A 22,656-nucleotide genomic window follows, 5' to 3' on the forward strand; every position below is an offset into this window, starting at 1 on the left:
GAAAATTGGTGGAGCATCTGCCCTGAGGCAAACATCCGAAAAGCAAATTTGTGACCGGAGGAGCGAGGAAAATCTGGACGCGGGGAGTGAATGAGACACGCTTCTATGCTCCTTCAACAACTCCTGTTAAGATGCCCTTGAGCAAGGTGCTTAACAGCCGACTGCTCAGATGGAGCTGCTGACTGGCATCAGACTGCGGTCGTACTGGGCAGCTCCCAGGTCTTAATGTCTGTAACTGAGCGAGTGTGAAGGGCGTTGCTGAATAAGAGCGCACAGCAGAGCTTTGCTGGGTAAATAAAGATAAAAACAAATAGACTGGATGGCCGGCTAAATGCTAATGCAATTGCCTTGTCTTTGTCTAGACGGAGCATTTAAGGCTGCCTGGGCAAATCTCTAAATACATATGTGTCTCTCAATCTGTGTCCAGAGCTCCGGCGGAAGCTTTTACTGGAGATGGGGAGAAAAGGGAGCCAAATAAATCTACTGTTCCCCTCGCTAAATGGCTGGAACACTGTATTATGAAGGCACACGGCTAAATGAAAAGGCGCCGTGTGTCTTGATGGGAGAAAACTACCTGTAATTTGTTCAGTTGGTAAAAAGGTTACATATATATATAGAAAGAAAAAAGCTTTGTGTCTTTTCCTTCTGTTTCATTCTCTCTCTCTCTCTTTCTCTCAGGGATTTAAGTGTGCCTCCATCACCAGTCTTCAGGCTGACAGGAGGCCTCCAGAGTGCGTTTTGTCCGCTCGACGCCATCTCCTCCGCTGACAGCCCTCAGTTGCCTGGAGACGCGGCTTGAGAGACAAGCTGTGGTAAATGAGCAGGTTGGTGATCAAAGCCCACGACGGCTGCACTGCTGCGTTTGTAGCAGCGCGCCACTCGGGCACCGCACACAACTTTGACTTCCTGTTCTCTGCAAAGTACAAGTTGTGGGCTGTTTTTTCAGCACAGTGCACCCTGACATTAGCCTCCTGTCGAAAATCGCATTCGGAGCCTTTTTTTTGCCGAGACGTGCCGGCTTGATTGGGGGGGTTTCTGCCATTAGCATTGCAAAAGAGCGCAAATTTGAATTTTAAAATACGGGTTCTGCGATGATTAAGTTCTCTGACAGGCGCGGGATGTTTTGGTGGCACCGTGGGTCTGCCATTAGATGCTTTGTGCTGTTGATTGTGGTGCATAATTTGCTGAAGACTGCAACCAGAGCAAACAGCCGGTGTTGTTATTGTTGTTACCTTTCAGGCAAAAAGCTAAGTTCAGTGTAAGAGAGGGGGGAAAAAAATCCCAAATTAGTTCATGAGTGTTTTACATATGTAGAAATGTTTTGAGAACTTTGTTTGCTGGTTGATGCTAAGGAAGATAATTTAAAGTGGTGTCTGTTATTGCAGGTATGCTTTTTGGAAAGAAGCAGGGGCGTAGCAGCTTATTCTGGGCTCTGCATATGCAGTCTCTGTCCCCTCATCTCTGAAACTGAAGGTCATATGCTTTATGATGTTAAGTTCTGACATACATGATATGACATTAGCCGTGATGCTCATTAATGATACTGATTGATTTATGTTATTGAAAGCAAATATTCTGTAATCAAGATTTCTGCTGCTTTTTAATCTCAACAACTGCTGATACTGGCCAAATCCTTCTTAAAGCGTGTTTCATTGTGCTCACCTTTTTTTGGTAAGAAAAAAGTCAAAAGCTTTTGTCTTTTCCTTTGCTTTCTTTTCCTTTTTTTGGAGCCCCAATTTCCCTTTCTTTGGGAAAGACATGACAGTGCACGCTGGTTATTGAGTAACATAATCTCCCTTGACCTAAACTATGTTTAGAGACGGATCATTTATTCCACACTTCAGTCCAGTACATAACACTGCTGTCAACACAGGGGCTTCACCATGGTTAAGTTTGTTTTAAGCTGGATATTCGACAGACTGTCACTCACGACCCAGCAGCATCGTTTAGTTTCACTTTCACACCATGTTGGCAATAGTAGGACGGTAAGCTCATCTCCCAGCCTTCCCATTTACTGCCAGGGGCTGACGTGGACCGTCAGTTGTACTATAAATAGAACTGCGTGAGTGTGACTGTGAGCGTGATCATGAGCGTGACTGTGATCGCAGATGTCCGCAGACCTTTAATGCGAAAAGTATGTCCGAGCCTTAATCAGCCCCACTTTCTCGCCCTCTACAATGCTCCTTCCAAAAAGTATTCAGCTCCTTTAGCTGACTAAAGTGTAGGGTGGGAGAAAAAATCGATGCAGCATAGTATTGTGATCTTTCGCATGGCACTATTGTATGGAGTCATGGATGCCAAGTATCAATTTTGTAATTGTATTATTGCAAATATGAATTAAACTTTTTGTATACTACCAGAATAATGAAATTAGTTTCTTTTTCCAGTCCATTAGATGTATTTTGCTGCAAAAAAAAGACTTAAAGTGAGAACAGACTGAAAAATGTTACGTTTTTTGATAAAACAGATGAAAAAAAAAGGCCCTTTTTGGAGACATAATTTGCAGCTGAAAAAGGTAACTCAATATATGTTATTACAATGTTACAATAATATGGCATTGTGGAGCCTCTAGTCATCCCTACATAGTGAAGGTGCTTTTAGAAACAAAGTGTGTCTGTGGCACAGCGATGTCTGTGTTATATTTTGAATAGTGTTTGCTACATTCAACCAGTGCAATACACAAAGGCTGTTGCTATCCTCCTCTAATCTCATCACAAAGCCAAATAGAGCAGGTTAAAGCTTAACATAGAGAAAACTGTTAGCAATAGATAAGTTAAACCATTATGAACTCATAATCAGAGATAATTAGCTGTGCACATTCATAAGAGCAGCAGCAACCCTTTTTCTTCCCTTGATGCTGCCACCTACCTTCGTGGAACTGGTGCCATTGTGTTTGTTTACACTGCAAACAATGAGGGAAACAACAACCTCACTGTCTGAAAGTAGGTTAAAAGTACATGATTTTGTAGCCTGCATATCTCTGCTTTAGTAGTTACTACAGCTGACAAATTAATGTTGTGGAGTAAAAGTGCAATGTAGCATCGAAGTGAAGTACAAGACTTGAGTAACTGCACTTAGTTACTGTCATCGCTGTGTGTCGGTGTGCAGCGATTTGATTGTGTGCATATTCAGGTTTGCATGTCTTAAAGGCAACACCTGCACTGAAAAACAACCAAGCAATGCAGAGTTGGACACACACACGCATTTAAAAACACTCTCCAGTCAGCCCCGAGCCCTTGACATTTCTCCAGTCGGCCCGTTGAAATGTCTGCAGTGAGAGCTGTGCTTGCCTCCTCAATTACTTCAGGAGCCCTGACGGGAGAAGATCCCAACATGTCACTTGAGATACTCTGCTAGCGGAAAGCTTGTCCAAACTACCTGGCTGGGAGAAGTTCAGCGTCGGTGTCGAGTGACGGCGAGCGTGGGCGTGCTCGGGAGTGTCAAAGGTAGCTTTGGGACATCACGATTTACTGCTGGATGTGTTGTGATCTAGATTCAAGGAAACATCTGGGAACTTGTACATGGAGGAGCTCACTTGTCACATTACCTGCTTTCCTCTGACATCTGAGCCAGACTTTTACAACATGGGATGGTTTGTACCTCAGATGCTGATGCTTTACTGAGGAGTATGTGGGCAATGAAAATACAAAAAAAGAGTTCTTTATAGGTAAAGAATGTGGTGCAAAATTAGAAATGTGAATGGTTATAACTTGTCAATTTTATATCGATCAAGTGGTCAAATTTTCAAGTGGCATTGTGACGTCTGTCCTAAAAAGCCAAGTGTTCTTTGATGAAGAGTTCTGCAAAATTTTGGCATGTTGACAGCGGAAGAAAAAAAATGCCAACACTCCCAAACAATTGTTCAGAAAAGTAATCCAACCATCATTTTAAAAGGTGGTTTGGCTGGTGTAAACGTTTTTAAACCAATATGAATTTAAGCCAAATACCAAACAGACCATTATACCGAATTTTACCACTAGGTGTCACACTTGACTCTGCAGCCGCTCCCGAGTGGAATATAATGATACCACGTCCCAACAGTTTTAGTTTTGTAGTGCAATAGTTGACATCATGTAGACATAGATAAATTCCTAATTTCAGCTTCAATCAGCCGTTCCTTGTCAATGATCGCACTTTCAAAGCGAGCGACAGGAATAAATACAAAACAGGGTGTCTGACCAAATTTTAGCTCAAAATGGTAAAACGTGTCGTTCTTTCATTAGCTTCAAATCCAAAATGTTGCAATTTTGGTGCAGTTGTAGTTTTCTAAAGAGACAAACTCTGCCATGTGTCATCTATTGACACCAAAAAACACACAAACATTTTAGTAAACAAACACGTGTGTCACTGTCTCCTCACTTTACCCCTTTTACTGAAATTTGATTTCCTTAATGTTTCTGGTGCTCGGCTAATGGGCTGTCAGACTCATGGATTTGGCGCCGTGACACCATCAGCAAAGGTTGCTGATATAGGCTACTTTTACAACTACGTTTTGGCAGAACATTTCACGCTGACAAATGCTGGCTCAACTGATTTGCATGAAATTAAATCAGTTTAAGCTTGTACACCAGGTCCGTCCGGCAAAATCGGAAATTAAACTAACTCTTATGTGGTGGACAGAGAGTAGTAAGTTTATTAAGTGTGAAGAGGTCAATCGAAATTCATAAAACAGTGTTACTGAAAATCAGATTTAAAGCCTTAATATGACTCTAGATATACTTTCTCTTTTAAATCCTCCACCAGCCAACTGTTTGCCAGCCTGTTCCAAACTCACAAGATGAGGAGTCGACCTAAAAATAACAACAAAGTGTGAAATGGTTTGAGGCTTGCAAATTGCTCTTGACTGTGAAACTGTACAGGGGCCCTGGTGACCTGTTTGTTGCAGAGCAGAGCAGTTTAAAGTTGGTATCTGGGTGTGTTGTGCCCGGAGTCTCTAAACATCATCCCTAGACGAAGCTCAGGATTATAATCTTCTTTCATTCCACATTTTCAGAAGGGTTCTACTGTGAAATAGTGAGGGTTTCCTTGTTATTCAGGCTACCTCTGATCTATCATTGTATTTAATTTAAATAACATACAGTTAAAATGCTTCTGTTGTGTACAGCAGTGGAGGGGAGTGTGCAAGGTAGAGATCAGTCAGACGGTTTCAGCAGATGGTCTGTTGATATGCCAACAAATAGCTGTTGCTCATTACTACAAAGTATTAACTGCTTAAGCATGTCGTCATAATTTGAATTAAATTTTTGTTTACAATGAGCTGTAGCAATTAGAAAGTCATTTTTTTTCAAATGACACATTAGCGTTCTAGCAGTTTTTGTACGCATTTCCTCTTGCAGTAACATAGTAGTAACCAGTAACCATAGCGATGGATGTCCAAAACATTAGCAGGTTTATTTCTATTGCAGCCACTCAATAAAGCCAATCTAATATCGCCCTTATTTCTTTGTCTCATATAAGACTTAGAAAGATCTCGGTCTCTTCCTCCGTCCACACATACCAAGTCATGTTTTGTAAAATGTCATGTGAATTTGCTGTACTTTTTCTTCTTCTTTTGGTTTAGAGGCAGTTGTCATCTATAAAGTCACATTAGCGCAACCTGGTGTTACACATCATATGAGCTATAAAAGTGAAAAAGGTGCTTCCATTGCAGTTTTGCGAAATATGGCTTATTTGTATTGCCTGAAATGCCACCAAATTGACGTGTTTCCATCAGGCATATTTAGTATTCGCAATTTCATTTTGCGCAATTTGAGATGTAATGGAAATGCGCCTACTACAGCTCGTGACGAAATAAAATGGACAAATTACGGACAAATGGGCCCACACTAAAGTCAAGACTTTACTGATTATATGTGCAACTATGGGAATACTGTATGATTTTGATTCGTCAAAGCAAAAGTGACAATGCTATACCAACCTCTGGCTGACTTACAGTACTTAAACATTACTTTTGGCAGTGCAAATGCAAACAGTGAAAAAAACCCTTGAGGATATGCAGTTCTCTGGGCAGCTCCCCAGAGGGCAGTTCCTCTCAGGGAGTCCCCAGAACTGTTGCAGTTGCAGTGGTTTGGGTTCCTTCCATTTGAAACCAATTAAATTACATCTTACAGGCTCAGTTCAGGTGTTGCTTTAGAATCAATAAAGTCGTTGTAAAGTCAGCACCATAAGCTACAGGACCAGTCAAGGTTCGAGCACCAAATCGCTGTTAGACTGATCAAGGCTGGGTGTTAGTGAAGCCAACTTTCATTTGTGAGAGACGCAGATCATGTAATTTGTTCTTTCAAATGTTAGATAATCTCACTTTAACCTTGAAATGTAACAAAAACTCTACAGTTTAAAACCAAAGCTGATTAAATTCTCATAGCGTTAGAATCTCATTAAAGTCAGGGACACTTATCCAGCGGTAACCTTGAGATACGCTTGGCATTTAAATACTAAATATAATAAAATATATTTTGGAGAAATTCAATAATTGAATATGATGGTGAATTTTCCTGAACACTGTAGTTTTAATGTCTTTGTTGTCTGAGAAAAACATCCATCACGTTAGGTATGGATGACATCAAGTGGTCAATATCAAGTAGTTAAAGGCAGACTAAGGAGGATGTGCTGGTTGCAGTTTATAAATATGACATTCAAAGTTGGCTTCTCCTTCTCGGCTCAATGGCTCCTCTTAGATGCGTGTTTATGATCTGTAATGTTATCTGTTATGTAATTAAATAAAACAAAGTTGGACGCATGGTGCTTTTATTTTGAGGGATCTGGCTCATCTCAGGCAGGAAATGTTTTTGATTTGGACTTGAAGCTTCTGACCTTGAAGGTCAACAGTAACATGTTAGCATCAGCAGACAGTTAAACAGAGAGTGTGGCGCCTTTAACTGTGAGGATTCATTCACTGTGAGCGAGCAACAAACAAACAGCTCTCCATTTCTGATATTACTAATATTTTCAATATTTTTGTGCTCCGTGGTCACAAAATGTGACTAAATAGTCGCGATCAGAGCTCTGCAAATACAAACACATGCCTCACCTGCTCCCATAGGCTTTTTGACGAGGGATCTAGGGCGACGATAACGTCTGCCTCAGCCTACAGAAAAATATCATCCTTGTGGCACTTTTATCGTTGTTGAGCCATTTCACCCAAAACTACAAACCTCAACTTCATGGTTATGCTACAGAGGAAAAGTCAGGAAATTACCAAAGTCATCAGGTTTCATCCTCTGGGGACCATGACAGCCTGAACAAACTTTAATGGAATTTCATCCAGTAATTGGTGAGATATTTCAGTCTTTACCAAAGTGGAGGACCAACAAACAGCCATCCTTAGAGCCCTGCTGCTAGAACAGCAAAAGAAAAACTTAATTTCAGCCTCACATAGGAGCAAAACAATATATCATCTAATCCTGATTCAGACTTCGAGTTGGAGGAATATGGATGGATGCTTTTAGACAACTGAGGCGGCAGTGGAGGACCATTGGGAACCAGAGACCGAGCGTATGCTAATAGAAACAAAGTACTAATCCATCACCCAGTCTCTTCAGAAGTAATTAAGTCAAATTATAGACGCCCCCCACACCCGCACTTTAATCTCCCGCCAGATGGGGACCCTGCTGAGCAACAGGTGGCCTCTCTTCATACGAACCTGCATCCCACCACTCTCATATGACTCCTCGGAAACAATAGTGGACCTAAAGAGAGCCAGACACCCGCGTGAAATATGAGACGAATGTGTAATTATGACAGAGTGAGTGCTTGTGCTTGATATCTATTTCATAATTGACTACCCGCTGTGCCTCTGTGACACCTGTCTCTGTCTTTTGTCCATAATTATAACAATGGACTGAAAAAGAGATGCACACAGTTATTACACACAAATAGCTGCCCCACATATTTTATAGTTTGAACTACATCATGTACTTTTCAGGAGCGTAACAAAGCAAAGATGGCACCTGCAAATGAGTGAACGCGGGTTTTGAAAGCACCCTTTAAGCCAGCATTTTTCAATTTTTATTACTAAAAATTCTGGGAATTAAATAGTAGCTCATTTTTATTTCCACTGAAAATATTTTTTCAGTTGTGCTCTTTGCAAATAGCCTTGAAAAAAATCTGTAAAAACTCATTAAATATACAACATGTAATTTTCTGCTGCCAGGAGTCTCTCAGCCAAAACAATAACAAAAGACAGAGCAATGCCATCATTGCAGTCAGCTCCTTCCAGGTTAGGATTCCTTTAATGTTCATTTTTCAGGAAGTTTTTACTAATGAAGACACAGTTAAAAAAAAACATGGAAAACAAAAACACTTTTTTGGGCATTATAAGACGTGATGCTGTGGCTATGATCTTGTCGGTAGGAACTGGCTTCCTCGGGCATGATGCAGCACGCACTTCAAGAGGTATTATTACATCGCATAACTCTTCAAAAGTTGAGCGGATCATCCCGAAATTTTAAATCCACAATTCCTCTGTGGATTCGTGGACTATCACCTCCCAGAAATCTCTCATTCGTGGCCGCTGCCATGTTTAACGGGCTTACCTTTCCTTTATTGCTCGCATAACACGCCTACATCACCTTCAGTTGGAAATAATGATGGCTAGTGCAGTGGCTGCAATAAAAATAAACCTGCTAATGTTTTGAACATCCATCGCCATGCTTCTTCAAATGTTATTGCAAGAGGAGAAGTTGAAAATATCGCTCAAGTTTTGTGCAAATTTGTAATGGAAACCTGCCTATGGACTTTCTCTCTGATTAAAAACAACACGTTTCTCTGAGTTTGAATATTGTTGCAAACATTTTAGATGATGCAAAGACCCAACTCAAAAAATGATATAACATTGTTTTAGTCGTTTTAATACAGAAAATGCAGAAAAGTTACACATTATGTCTGTAAACACACTGCAGTTAGAGCTACATGTATGTGACCAGTGCACTTTATATTGTTCCACAGCATGTGATATGTTCTGCACAGTGTTTCACATGTCATCACGCAGTATGAACTCTATCAAGGTGCTATCACAAGTCGTCACACTACAATAGAGAATTATATGTTCACGCTGCAGCTGTGGACGCTGAACTCTGATTGCTTTTCCCTCATCTCTCCTCCATGACTGCAAATTCATCACACCGGCAAACCGCTGAGCATCCCACGTGGGTGTAAGTGCAATCAAACCATAGCGCGCACGCAAATTGACCCCAATCAGCGCGCTATTTTTCGAATGCCACCCCTTGATGTGATGGGTTGAAAACACAAGCAGCTTTAAAGCGTCTCTATTCCCGTTTGACAATGGCTCCGGGCAAATTGTTAGTCCGCGCTCACAAGAATGAAATCACATTAAAGGTCTGCAGGGCCACTGTGTATGCGGCTAGTTGAAGCATTACTCACAGCACCCTCTGAAGATGCTGCTCTCATCAGCGCAGCTTCAGAAAGAGTTAATTCAGCTTTGCTCAACAAACATTTTCCATGAATTTTCTAACCCCATTTGTCAAATGCACTTAAATAAAACAGCTGCGTTTTTCAGTTATTGATGCCGCAAGTTCTCGAAGCCTCGCTAGAGAGCCGCTTTCTGAGTGAGGAGGGTGTAGCAGGCGGTGGGAGTGGAGGGCGGTGCAGCAGAAAGAGGCACACTGCTTCTTCCATTTCATAATAACTAGAGGAAACTTCAAATGTGCGTTTGAAAAATGCCCGGTTCCAAACTCCCTAACATGTCCAGAGTGGTGGGAGGGGTTCGCATAACTTCAGAAGCTCTTGGAGTCTCAGCTGGAGCTGGTTAATGGGAGTGGGAATAGATTTGGCACAAGGAGAGAGACAACCACAACTGTCTGGAAAAAGGACTATTTGGATATCTCTAAATCGCTGTTTCATGGTCTATGTACGAGATCCAACACTCACAGAAACTGACAAAGTGTGAAAACAAAATCATTCAGTGAAAGAGGAGAAGAATTCTGCCATCTCAGATCAATGCAAAAATCATTTATCACTTGTATGTATCATTTCGTGCCAATTCCAGAGATGTAGAAGCGATGCCTCTTAATTACACTTTTGTCAAACTTTTCTTTTAAACATGATGTTGTCCACACTGAAGACACAGCCTGAAAAGCCAAAAACTCACATGAGCACTTTTATATTTTCCCAGTGTTAATGGAAAAGCTTCTCCACAAACACTAAAGCTCATCTAAGCAGACACTTGTTTTGTTTTCAGAGTCCATTATAATCAGGGTTCTTACAGTTATGGAAAACCTGGAAAAGTCAAAGAGTTTGCAAAAAGTAATTCCCAGGCCTGCAAAAGTTTTAGAAAACATAATATACCGTGAAAGTTTTGGGAAAGCCATGGAATTTTGTTTCACAAACCTGTATGGTAACACGATGTATTCAAGGACGGTCAGAAATTTTATAATCCAAAGATAATTTCTGTTTTTACAGTTTCTGGATGTGATAAATTCTGTAATTTTTGGTGATTTTTAAAGAAAACATTCCTTCCAAACCCTCTGGAAAAAAAAAAAAAAAAACTCGGCAAAAGTTTTTAAAGAAAAAAAGGCCATTAGAAACATGTTCTCTTTAAATATCGGCATCAAAATAAATAGAAAATGTACATATGCCCTTCCCCTAAAGCCAAAATAAAAAACGTAAGCCCCTCCCCAGTGCTTAAAAAAATAATTTGACACCCCCCCCTTTTTGCATCAACCCCTCTCCCTCATAAATAACAAACAGTCCCTAAGTTATATTTAAATATACAACTCCAAACCTGTTCTGAATTCAGTATTTTTTGAAAAATAATATATATTTCAAAAAGCTATTACATAGTAATGAAAAAGAGTCGATAAGGAATATTGATGGCCATTTCAGAGAATGTCTGGTCTTTAAAGTTTGCATTAAAGTCATGGAAATTCATAGGTAAAAATATGCATGAACCCTGTATAATGACAAACCTGAAGACTTTCATTTCACATTCAGATAACTGCCTCTGAAAAAATGACACCTATTCCAAAAGGTGATTGATAGCGGCTATTTAAAAAAAAGTGAAAAGCAAACTTTTTAATATTATTGGCCATCCATGCTAACACACTGTTGTGTTTTTGAGGACGGAAAGACTGTTTTTGGGTAACTGCTGCATTTCAGGTAGGGACATGTTTCCCGAAATGAATTCACAGCATTTTAAGACAAATATCTACCACTTTATTAAAAATTGCAGCCTCTCCTTCCTCTGTCGTAAATTGATTTGAAGAGGACACAGACTTTCACAAGAAGTGCAATTTATAACTTTGAGTGGTGGGGGGGCGGCACAGAATTTCATTATCAAGCTGACAAATCATAGTTATTCACAGTGTTCACACGGTTTTCTTCCTCGCAAGAAAAAGTATGGAGATGTTGAGAGTGTGTCGTCTAATGTCATTGTGTGAATACTTTTCGCTGCTGGAAGAAAACTCATAACTCAGATTCTGATGATTCTCGGTTTTCACTTGAGCTGATCGAGACCACATTGTTCCTCTATAAGCTGAGAAAACTGTCCGACCTTTTGAGCAGTGGTGCCCCAACAGGGGGCCAGGGAGGACATGGCCCCCCCGATAATTTGAGGCCATCATTACCGCCTTTAGGAGGGTGTGATTCTATCATTTTTAAGCTAGTGTTAAGGCATGGCAAATTTATTTATAATGCACACTTTATACCCAGAGGTGCATTCATCACTGCACTGTTGTAAGATTGTTGTCAACTGTGTAGTCAGCCCTTTGTTTGTTGTTAGCCTACCAGCTTATGTTAATATTGAGATATTGTTGTCATAGAAAAAAAACCTGTGTGCACGTCATATGAAAAGAAGCGCTTTTTTATGAAGTCCTATGAAGTTCTGCCAAAGAAAAACGCCATGTGGACACAGGGCCTAACGTGCATACAGATACATAATATATTAAAACGGGTTTATCGTGTAACATAAAATGTGAACTTTACTGGTATTGGTTAGTTGATGCTGATCATAGCATTAGTAAAAAAAAAAAAAAATCCTTCAGGGGTTATGAAATTATTAGACAGTGAAGTAAATGCTGGACTAATAATAAATAAACAAGAAATTAAAAAAATAAATAAGAAATTAAATAAGAAACTGAAGTATGTCAGTGCTTTTCCTCAACTATCCATATTGACATAGTTTTCAAATTGTCATAGACTTCAACAGCCAGAGTGAAAATGTCTAATAATTTCATAACCCCTGAAGGAATGCAAAGTATGTGTTTTCCCAAAGCTCAAATCAGCCTTTTTGTACTTAAGGTCACCAAACAGTGGCTGTTTGCACACGAGTTTCATTTTAGACAGTTTGTCCGCTAACTGACTTCTGTTTTGCTTTGACAACATGCTGCAAACGCCTGCATGTCAGGAAGTGAGGTCAAGGCTGAGGTCACTTCCTGCACTTTCTGCTTGTGCGGCCTCACAGGCTTCTTAAAGAGAGCATCTAACAATAGCAACGGCGGCATGGAGGATCCTCTTTTTTCTCTCCACACACATAAATACATTTGTTCCTCTTCGTGAGGTGCTCTCAGGGCCGGGCTGAAGGCCGGCGGAGGTGTTTTGTTAAATTTAGATTGTTTGCTCCTCTGCTATGGAGACCCTGATTGCATTTCAACACAATCAATACTGGCATATTGGATCTGAGTGCGATGGCAATAAGAGCCAATAAGGCTTTGAGGGGGCGCTCGGGCATATTGTCTGTCAGGCGAGCAGGAAAACAGCAGAGGCCGCGGTACAAGAGGCAATAAGCAGGCAGGCTGGATCAAACACAGCTGTGTGCAAACACACCTAAACACAAGACAAACCAACACAGAGCCAGACACAGAGGTTCTGAGACTTTAAAAAGGACATTTCAGCCGACTACATGTGTACACATACGAACCGTGTGCACCACACACAGACTTTATCTGGCTTCTATCTTTCTCCCCTCATTTCCTCTTTCTTCAAGACACTCACACTCACTTACTCATCTAATGACGCACACAGGTTCCTCACCCAATGCAGGATCTCAGAAATACAAGCCCAAAGCAGTGATACTCAACTCAAGGCCTGCGGGACACATCTGGCCCCTGATAGGGGCACAATAAAAACTAAAGTGATTCATTCATTATTTTTAAAAAAAAAAAGTGCAAGTCCTTGAATCCTAGAAATGTTCTTAAATCCAACAATTTTAGAAACATGTATTGACCTGCTGCGACTGGCCCCCGGCCTCCTGTCTTTTTGCAAAGGTGGCCCCCATGCAAAGGAAGTGGAGTATCCCTGTTCTGTGGATCTTTTGCTGAAGCGCTGGGACGGCTGACGACAAGGTCGTTTGGGAAAGTGCAGTCATGATTGGAAATTGAGGAATCTTGAGGGATTTGAAATTAAAATCCAAGTGCCCTTCCTGATTTAGCAAAATATCTTTGAATCTTGTTGTTGCACGTCTGCTGTTTGTTTTTCTCTCATTCCCTGACCCGCTGACCCTCCGTCTTATATTCATAACACCCAATGTAACACCCTCGTGGTGCAGGCCTGAACATCCTGAATCAAATCATGAGCAGAATATTTCTGCGAGTGAGCGAGGGGAAATTGCATTTGCTGCAACAGCATTCACACACAAACACAGCGTGTATGGAAACAGAGTTCAGTTCGCTGCAATAACAAAGCCTTCAGACACAGGAAATAGTCTGCACAGAATATGAAGCATTACAAGGAAAGCTAATCTTGAACATACTGCTGAGCGAGAGACAGTGAGGAGGGGGAGGGAGAAAGAGGAAGGAGCCGAGCAGAAATCTGCGTTTCCTGTTGCTGAAAACTTTGTCAGCAGTTGCAGCCGTTTGAAGCTTAACGAATGGAACCTGCTGAGCTCTGGCTCTGTCACCCGCCTAAAATGCTGCTCTGACATCTTTGTCTCAGCAAACGATGGCTTGGCATTTTGCTGCCTGACTGGCTCGAAACAATGCGAGGAGCATCCACTTAGTATGCCGCTAACTACGGACGGAGGCAGAAACAGGAAGCAGCGACACGAGTCTGAATTTGTACTGTCGGGTTTCAGACGGCGGCTGATGTATATTTCATGCCAGTTTCTCAAGCGATTCCACAATTTGCCGGTAATTACATTGAATAACTTCATCAGGAGCGAGCGCAGACTGGCCTGAACCGAAAAGAGGGCCGGATTATTAATTCAGTGTTTTCCGATACATAATCACCGCTTTTGATTTCTCAAACACATTTCCCATTCATCTCACCTCTGTGGTGCATCTAATTTACAATCATGTTGTGATTTTAAGCGGCACGGACACACCCTGGGCAGCGGGGATATAATGGAAATATAATGTAAAAACCAGATGACCGTGAATTTAGTCCTCAATGTCATTCTCCCCTTCAATAACTGCGATTCAATTCCACCTCTCAAGCTGAGGAGCCAGGGGATAAATCCCGGCTCCCCCGCCATCCAAGGACTAATCTCCCTTCGGAAAGCCACTCCGGCGTGCGGCGTTCCTGCTGACCTCTCCTGCAGCTCTGTCTTGTATCTGAGTGGAGTGACGGAGGAGGGGGATGGCTGCTCCTGCGTGTCACTCACCTGCCGCCACAGCTACAGCTCATATTAACAAGGGGACTCGGGGCTCTGGGGGTTTTGCATATAAATGATGTGTCTAGCTCCTGAGATGATATCAAACGCTGTGTGTCTGGGCCTCTGTGTGTGTGTGTGTGTGTGTGTGTGTGTGTGCAGGCCTCACACGTCTGCTTGCTGGCTTTGATGTCAAGGGCGACATCTTTATATTTCCAGTATTTCCCGCACCTGCCTGCCTGAGAGGACGCGACGCATTGAGCATGTTTTCAATTTCTCATTTCTCCTGGCGTTTTTAACATTTCAAAATCACATTTCGGAGGAAATAAGATTCATGCCACACACACACACACACACACACACGAGTCTGTTGTGCTTGTGTTTATGATGAAATGGCTTCTTTCCACACCATCTAACACAGCAACAGCAAGGCGCTTTCTCAGCTCCCTTTAGGGTCATGATCTCAATATCAAACAGACTCTCCGTTTTGTTTTTCTGCAGCTCTTTCAGAGGCGAATGAATGGTAGCAGAGTGACCATGAAGCTGAATGCGTGCTCCAAAATGATACAGCAACATGAGGCAACAACTCATTGGTGGGCTGACGCTGATGTTCGGTGCAGAGGAGGTTTATTACCTACAGCTTTCCACCGATTTACTCTTCCTTTCATCACTGTTTCTGCAGTGAAAGCTGTTATTTTTGTACACTTGGTGGCTGGTTAGTAGCTTGAGGGGCCATTGTGGTGGCGGTTGCAGAAAGCTATGATCTAACACTGTGGCAACAAATTATTGCAAACATTATTCACAATGCTGTAGTCACAGTGAAGTGAACTCAGCGACATGAGGGCATATTTCCCGAGAACAGAGGGCTGAAGGGGAAGCAAAGAGTCAGCCTTAATTTTGTCCCCAGCTAAAAATGCTGATGTAGAACATTTTTCTGCTGCTTCTGTACATTAACTTTTTTACAGAGAGGCTTTCTTTTGTTATGCATAATGAGACAGTGACAGTGATAATGGTTCCTGAATAGAAGTGAACAAGGAAAACGATTTCCCGCTGCAGTTGCTCCTGTTTTTCGTGTGACAGTGTAATTGTTTCTGATGCTGCCTACAGGATCAAACAGACATGGATCTTTTTTTTATGTGTCACGACACACTACAAAGTAATTAATAAATGTAATCATATTACCTATTCCTGTAACATAATGAAATATGCTGCCTGTTCTCACTCCCAATATGTCAAAAATAGACAATTTTGCATGTTATATTGATGCCAAAGGCACCCTTACAGGGTTAGTTAACTCAAAAATGACAATTCAGTCATTAGATACAAGGTTTTGTAGTCCACAAAACACTGCCGTGGGAAAGTGCATTGCACTCATCTCCCAAACAATTGAAGCAAATGGTGACCAGGAATCAAACGTTAAAAAAATACATAATAAAACTAAAAAATGTCTCAACACTGCTTGTCCAATGTAATACAAGTGTCCTGAAGCCCCAATGTGCCAAGTTGTTTTGAAAAACTTAACTAGTGTCATGTTTTTAGCCTTGTTGTAGCCTGTTGCTCCTAGTGTTGAGGCTGCATTCATGTATGCCTGCTGATGCAAGACCAGCGAGAGCTTGTGCTATCTGCACACCAGTGTTTACATGCTACCCAGAAGCATTTAAGTTTGTGTCCCGTGTGAAAAGTTTTTGCGGTGTGTCCCACAGCATTGGCATTAGTCAGCCCTTGTCGGCTTTTTTTTTTTCCCTTATTCAGTATGTTGAATTGATGTTGGAGACGGTGGAGCCAGTTGGTGAATAAATCACTCTGAGTTGCCGATCGGCTCAATTCACAGGAGGAAAAAACGGACGTGGGTAAAGCACAGAAATAGCTAAAGTAAAGAGGGCATGACATGAAAATAAAACTTGTTATATAAAGCAAGATACATGTTTTGGCTGTAGTCTTGGCGGAGTGTTCAGGTGCCACTTTTGAGATACACTGGTTCTTTCATGTTGATTTGGTTTGTCTTGGCCTTAAGGGGAAGATCTTGTTCCTTTTCTTTCCGTTTCATAGCCTTGCTTAAAAGGTACTTCATTGAGTTTTCAGTAATACTATGGTGCAACATTTGTTTTTTGTATCTTGTGCACATGTATGACAGTGCAAATGATAATGCAAAAATGACAATACACATTGCTGCCGATAGCTTCAAACTATTCTACTGATCAACAGGTAACATGCCAAAAAAAGTAGTGATGTAGCTACAAAAGACAGGGAAGGTGTAGACCTCTTATAAGCAATTGTGAAAAATGCAGGTTTCAAATATTTGAAAAAGACAGCTTTGTGAGGGTTTTATGAGGATAGAAACGCTACAACAGAACTTGTTTTGGTGACAGTTAATGTCCAGAACGAGAACAAGTTAATTGTCATAATTCACTATTTTTGAGAAATGTATGGGACTGTCAGTAAGTATGCCAGTTTCAGCTGTGAGCCAATTGTCTTGTAAAAAATGATCCCTGATTTTTGAAGCAGCTCTCACTGTGAGTATCTGTATTTATGTTCAGGGCTATTCAGCTCCAGAGACCTTTTCCATATTCATAATCTTTGCCTGAGTCTTAAATATTTCACAGGTTTCCTGTAGAAAAAAGGCCAGACACATGAATCATTACCTACACTTACATACCTGGTACAAGGTAATTACAGTCATGAGTAACACGCTAACCCTTCAACCCGAAAATCTGCTGATGTAGTGAAATGATTCAGCCATTGGGGCTGCGCTGACAGACTCTGATTTCTCATACTTAATGTGCTCCTATGGGAAACAGGCTCACACACACACACACATTTTTTAAAGATATGAACAATAGAGAAGCAGACAGAGGCGTACTGACAGTGACAGAGTGACAGAAAGAGGAAACTGATTACAGTAAGTACCAGCCCCCACCATTAAAGGCAATAGTAGAAGATAATAATGTGGCCGTGAGCCAAAGCAACACACACAGTTCAACAAAAGGGAGGCACCCGTCCACCTCCGGCCTCTTCTTCCAGCCCCGCCCGTATGTCAGAATCCTGTACGAAGGGGGACAAAAAAGCCCGCCTGGCCCCCAGACGCCCACGTTCCCCGGCTCCTTCATCCATCCAGCCGAGTCAGCCTGACAAACTAATGGAGACTAATCAACTGTCAGGACGAACACTCTGCGCACTACATCTCCCGGCTTCCCGTACCATCCCCCTCTCCGCCTCCTCCTCCTCCTCAGCGCCCTCCCACCGCCGCCTCCAAACTCCCCTCCCACCATCATTTTAAACTATAACTGTCATGAGCAGAAATAACAGAGTGATGGCTATATATAGCACCCCCCATCTCCTCCCCGTACTACAACACACACACAAACACACACAAACGCTCCAGAGCACATTAATTTCCCATTTGCACCTTCACCTTAATGACCTCCATTATATATTTAGCCTCTATTCTTAATTCTGCACCTAATCTTTAATTTACTTTGACCTCGGGTACCCCAGTGCTGATGTCTGTCTTCTAAGCAGCTATCAAAAGTTTGCAGATGACATTACACTCTACTTAAATCAATATCTTTGACAGCTTCCTGCTCCGCGCTGAAGGACTCAAGTCAGTGTGTTTACAGGCAGTCTCATAATTTTATCATAATCAGCGTAAGCACAATACTTTCGATTATTGCAGCTGTCATTTAAACATCAGGCTATCTTACCAACACTCAAATAATGGAGTCGGATTACTTTTTAAAATGGCTCGATATTGTTATGCTTTAGTCTTTTCTCTTTTTTTGTTTTGCATGTAATTGGGAAAATGTCACGGGAGGCACAGCAGTGTGTCTGAATAATGAGTCCAGCAGTATAAGAAGACTAAGAGGGTCTGTACTTTACGGGGAGATTAGTTGAATTACTTTGCTGTTACGGCTATCGTCAGGCATATCAGACCTGTTAAAGTGCTTTGTGACTTCATCAAAATTACACACTTAATCTGAATATTCAAGGCAAGCAACCTTTTTCTCCTTATTTCTTTATTTGACTTCTTTGAGAGTCAATGTATAACCGTAGTGCTTGACTGTCCCATAGTCTCACAATAGCTGCATTGTTTTTGTTGTTGTCTTTGGCCTCTTAGAGGCAACATATCACCTTTTTCATTCTTACGGTGAACTTGTAAGCAAACAGTTGCTCATTTAAACATCCAGCAGTTGTGGATGTACCATATCTTATGTTTCGAGTCACGTTTCTGGCCAGCTCATGTATCTGAGATCTTTTAGCTATGTTTTTGGTCTGGAACCAACTCCTGAGGGACATATCTCTTTAGTTGCTAAATGCCCCACTATACTCAATAGCAAGTCTCTAACTGTGTCTGTCTGAAATTTGGTGCTGAGCAGGTAGTGTTCAGTGTATTTTTAGCACTTTGTCAGTAAAAACATGTCATTTCTGTTGCTAAAAACCATGACATGAGGGCAGTCAAAGTGAAAAAAGTTGCGATCAGATAGCTAAACAATGAGCAGAAACCAACATCTGAACACTACCTTTTGCATCGCCTCCTGTTACCTGATTCCAGGCCAAAAAGTTGCAAAAAAAAAAACACTGCAAAGACTACAGGGCTGTATGGCCAACTAGTACATACGCTCTATGCATACATAAGAGGAGATAAGTGCTCATATCAGCAGACAGTGGTGATTTGTATTTGTCATTCAAAAAGGGAAACCAAAAAACCAACAGGATGGATTCAACACGCTAGTTAGTCAGTTAACAAATTGACAACAAAACCTGATGTTGAAATAACAAAGCACGTTTACTGTGTGCTAGTGAACGATGAACAATTTTAAACCATTTCTGCTAAAAAGCTTGATGACTAAAAGGCATAATGTTAGCTAATGTAAAAAGTTTGTTTAGATTTATTTCTGGTGTCACTAGGTCTTTAAATAAAGTATCTAGAACTAGATTTTAAAAAGCTGTAAAACATAAAGAAATGTAAGCAGTAGCTTCCTTGAGTGCAGTTTATTAGCACATTTACATGTGACATTCAGTGCAAAATCTGTTTTTAAATGGATTTTACCTAAATTAACATAACTCTACCCTATCCTAATTTAGCTTTTCATGTCCTTATCTAACCTTATTTAACCTGTTACCACCTAATCAAATTTCTTCATCTAAATTTAGAACATAACAACACCAGAATACTCATCACATTATCAGACACACACACACACACACACACACACACACACACACACACACACAAAACAAAGACCCCTAAGCCGGTACTTTAGTTCTCGGCATCTCAGGAAGCAACACCCACCTCCTCTCTCAGAAACACCTCAGACTGAGGAAAGGAAGGAGAGGAAGGGACTCTACTGGCCTTGTCTCTCTCTCTTTATCTGTGTGCGTGTGTGTCTGTATGTGTGTGTGTGTGTGTGTGTGTGTGTCTGTGTGTGTGTGTGTGTGTGTGTGTGTGTGTGTGTGCCTCAGTGGAGGGATGCTATCTTCTATGAAAAGGAAAGTGATTAATCTCCATATTTTCATGCACAGCACAGGGAGCCTCAGATTCTGTTTGACTGTCAGAGCAACATCTTCATAGTAAACTTGTTTACATATTTGCAGCTCAGCAGGCTTTTCAGAGCGCAGATTCAGTCAGACCAACATTTCCTTAAGTGAAACTACCTGAAACATTTTTTTGTGAGCTTTACAGAATAATAAATACATAACAGAAAGCCACAAAATGTAAAAAAAATTCTCACACCTATTTTTCTTATTAAACAGAGAAATGCAACTGTGCACCTTTTAAATGCAACTTTCTCTCAGTCATGGAAAAGTAACTAAACGCTGAATTGCCTCATTAACTCATCCTAAAACACACTTAATTCAGACTCAATGGAAACAAAATAACACTCACCCAAACCATCTTGGTTACTCTTGTTAGTAACGTAGTTAGTAAGTCCACTGTTACAGCGATCACCAGCTCTGGTTTTGTTGAAATAAATCCTTTATTCACAAAGTTAGATATAAAAAACATGTTGCTTTTCCCTCCACTGACCACCAGCTGTTTACAGTCCTGTAACTTATTCCTCTACCACAGGGTGTCGAGGTGTCTTTCAGCTTAGCTACCTGTTTGACCATCAGAGACTGGAAACTAAACTCTGGTGGTGCATGCTGTGCACTACATGCAGTGAGTATAATAGAAAGAGCACCACCTGTATTTATGAAAGTATTAGAAACAAAATCAACAACACCTTTGGGATTTCTAAAATACCCTGGTATACCATAATACCATGATACCGCCCAAGCCTAGTGAGACTCCAACCTGTGACTTTGAACAAAACTGTCTCCAGCCAGCAGGCCAAACTTTACTTTGGTTGCATCCCCCTGCTAGTGATTAGGACTCGTCGCTATGTATATAACTGATTGCCGCCAGCAAGATGTTTGCCGTGAATTGGTTCTGAAAAAATTCTCTATCATTAGCAGAACGTGAAAGCGTGACTGACTAATTGTGAGAAAAGAAATTACAACAGTGGCTGCTGTACAGGGAGCAGGCGCTAATTAACACTCCATCATTCCAAGAAATACTGATGAAAATTAAAGCCAGTGTGCTGTTATTCCATTTACATGATAGATTTATCTTGCATCTGAATCCTTGATGTTTTTATTCTGGGGACACGCAGGTATAATGGCATTTTCAGACAGATTAATCACACTGGAGGCAGCATTATTCAGTAAAATACTACACACAGCAAAGAGTTGTAGATTGCACATCAGCCCCTCGCAAAACTTGTGAGGCATATTGCCTTCTCATCCCGCTGAGGTATGATGCAGCAAAATGCCAAAGGCCTTGAGCTATTCATATAATTTCAACTGTGCATGTGGAATGGGCAATAATTTAGATTTTTATGACCCAGGAGCACAAAATGACCATAACATCGCTGCAAAAGGGGGCTGTGGGGATTATTGATAAATAGGAACTACTGCTATGCTGAGATTTCAGGCTTTTAGTGCTCACATAATTGTAGGTAAGTTGAATATGTCAAAAACAATAAAGGTCACATATTATGAAACGCCACTTTTAAAGGGAGAGTTTAAAATTACACATCTTCCTCTTACTTATAAGGAAATTAATTGGAATGGTGGATGGCGTGACACTTGGGCAACCTGCCAAACTGCAGACCACTGTTTGAGGAAAACAAATAACAAAACCATTTGTTTGTTGACGAGTCGTCCTTGTGTTTCCAGCTGCTGTTTTGCCTCCACACGTGGGTTTATTTAGCGGCCTGTGGCTGTTTTTACACTAAGCATAGTGCCATGAAAAGAGATTGTTCTTTAACGAGACATTGCTGCGTCCCTACTTGGATAGTGCTTCAAATACTGGTTGTTATTTTGCCGAGACATTGCTGAGTTTCTAGTCAGGATAGTGCCACAAAAAGCAGTTGATTTTTTACCAAGCATTGAGTTTTTAGCAAGTCATTGAGAATAACCCACTTTTTGACTGCGACCCACCAGTCAGGAACCACTGTGCTGCATAAGAACATACCAATGGCCTCCTGTGCTTTGCAGAAAAATACAATTCCAACATTTTTTTTCTGGCGATTGGGTTAATTCTCTTTTTACTGAACTACACCCACCAATCGTATCATCACACAAAAGGAAAAATGCATTTATATTATATTTGAGCGAAGGCAGACATTTCTGCAACACTCGGCAACTCACACCAAAACTGTGTAGTTTGATAAATAGCACTACAGGTAAGGGAAAGAACATGTGTTTTTGATTTTCGGGCAAACTGTTCCTTTAAGCGGTTTGATAAAAAATCATGTCTTACCATCTTTGCCGATGAGGAAGTCCAGGTAGCGGTAGGTGTAGGCCACGCCCACCTTAGTCTCCACCTGTGGTCTCTTCAGGGTGGAGTAAATCTTTCCCGGACTGTTCTCGTCCGACGTCGGCTTCATCTTGCGCAGCCCGCAGCCCATGGCTCCACAGTGTGTCTGTCTCTCTGTGTACGGATCCTACCAAGCAGACAAAACAGAAGGAGACAGTGTTTCATTGTCACTTGTGTGTCTGTGTGTGGTGAGTAAATGACTAAGTGCACATGTGTTAGTGTTTGTGTGGGTGTGTGGTGTTAAAAATTGGAGGTC

At 41.2% G+C, this 22,656-nt stretch overlaps 1 protein-coding gene across 1 annotated transcript in view; it reads right to left on the minus strand.

Annotated features, from left to right (window-relative positions):
- Positions 1-22,656, minus strand: part of LOC121945724 (raftlin-like) — a 133,387-nt gene that overhangs the window by 89,797 nt on the left and 20,934 nt on the right. The window contains exon 2 of the mRNA XM_042490029.1: positions 22,344-22,527. Within this exon, the coding sequence (XP_042345963.1) occupies positions 22,344-22,491 (148 nt within the window). The 5' untranslated portion in view covers positions 22,492-22,527. The remainder of the gene's footprint in view (positions 1-22,343; positions 22,528-22,656) is intronic.

Source organism: Plectropomus leopardus, chromosome 7 (assembly GCF_008729295.1).
Source record: "Plectropomus leopardus isolate mb chromosome 7, YSFRI_Pleo_2.0, whole genome shotgun sequence".
NCBI lineage: Eukaryota > Metazoa > Chordata > Actinopteri > Perciformes > Serranidae > Plectropomus > Plectropomus leopardus.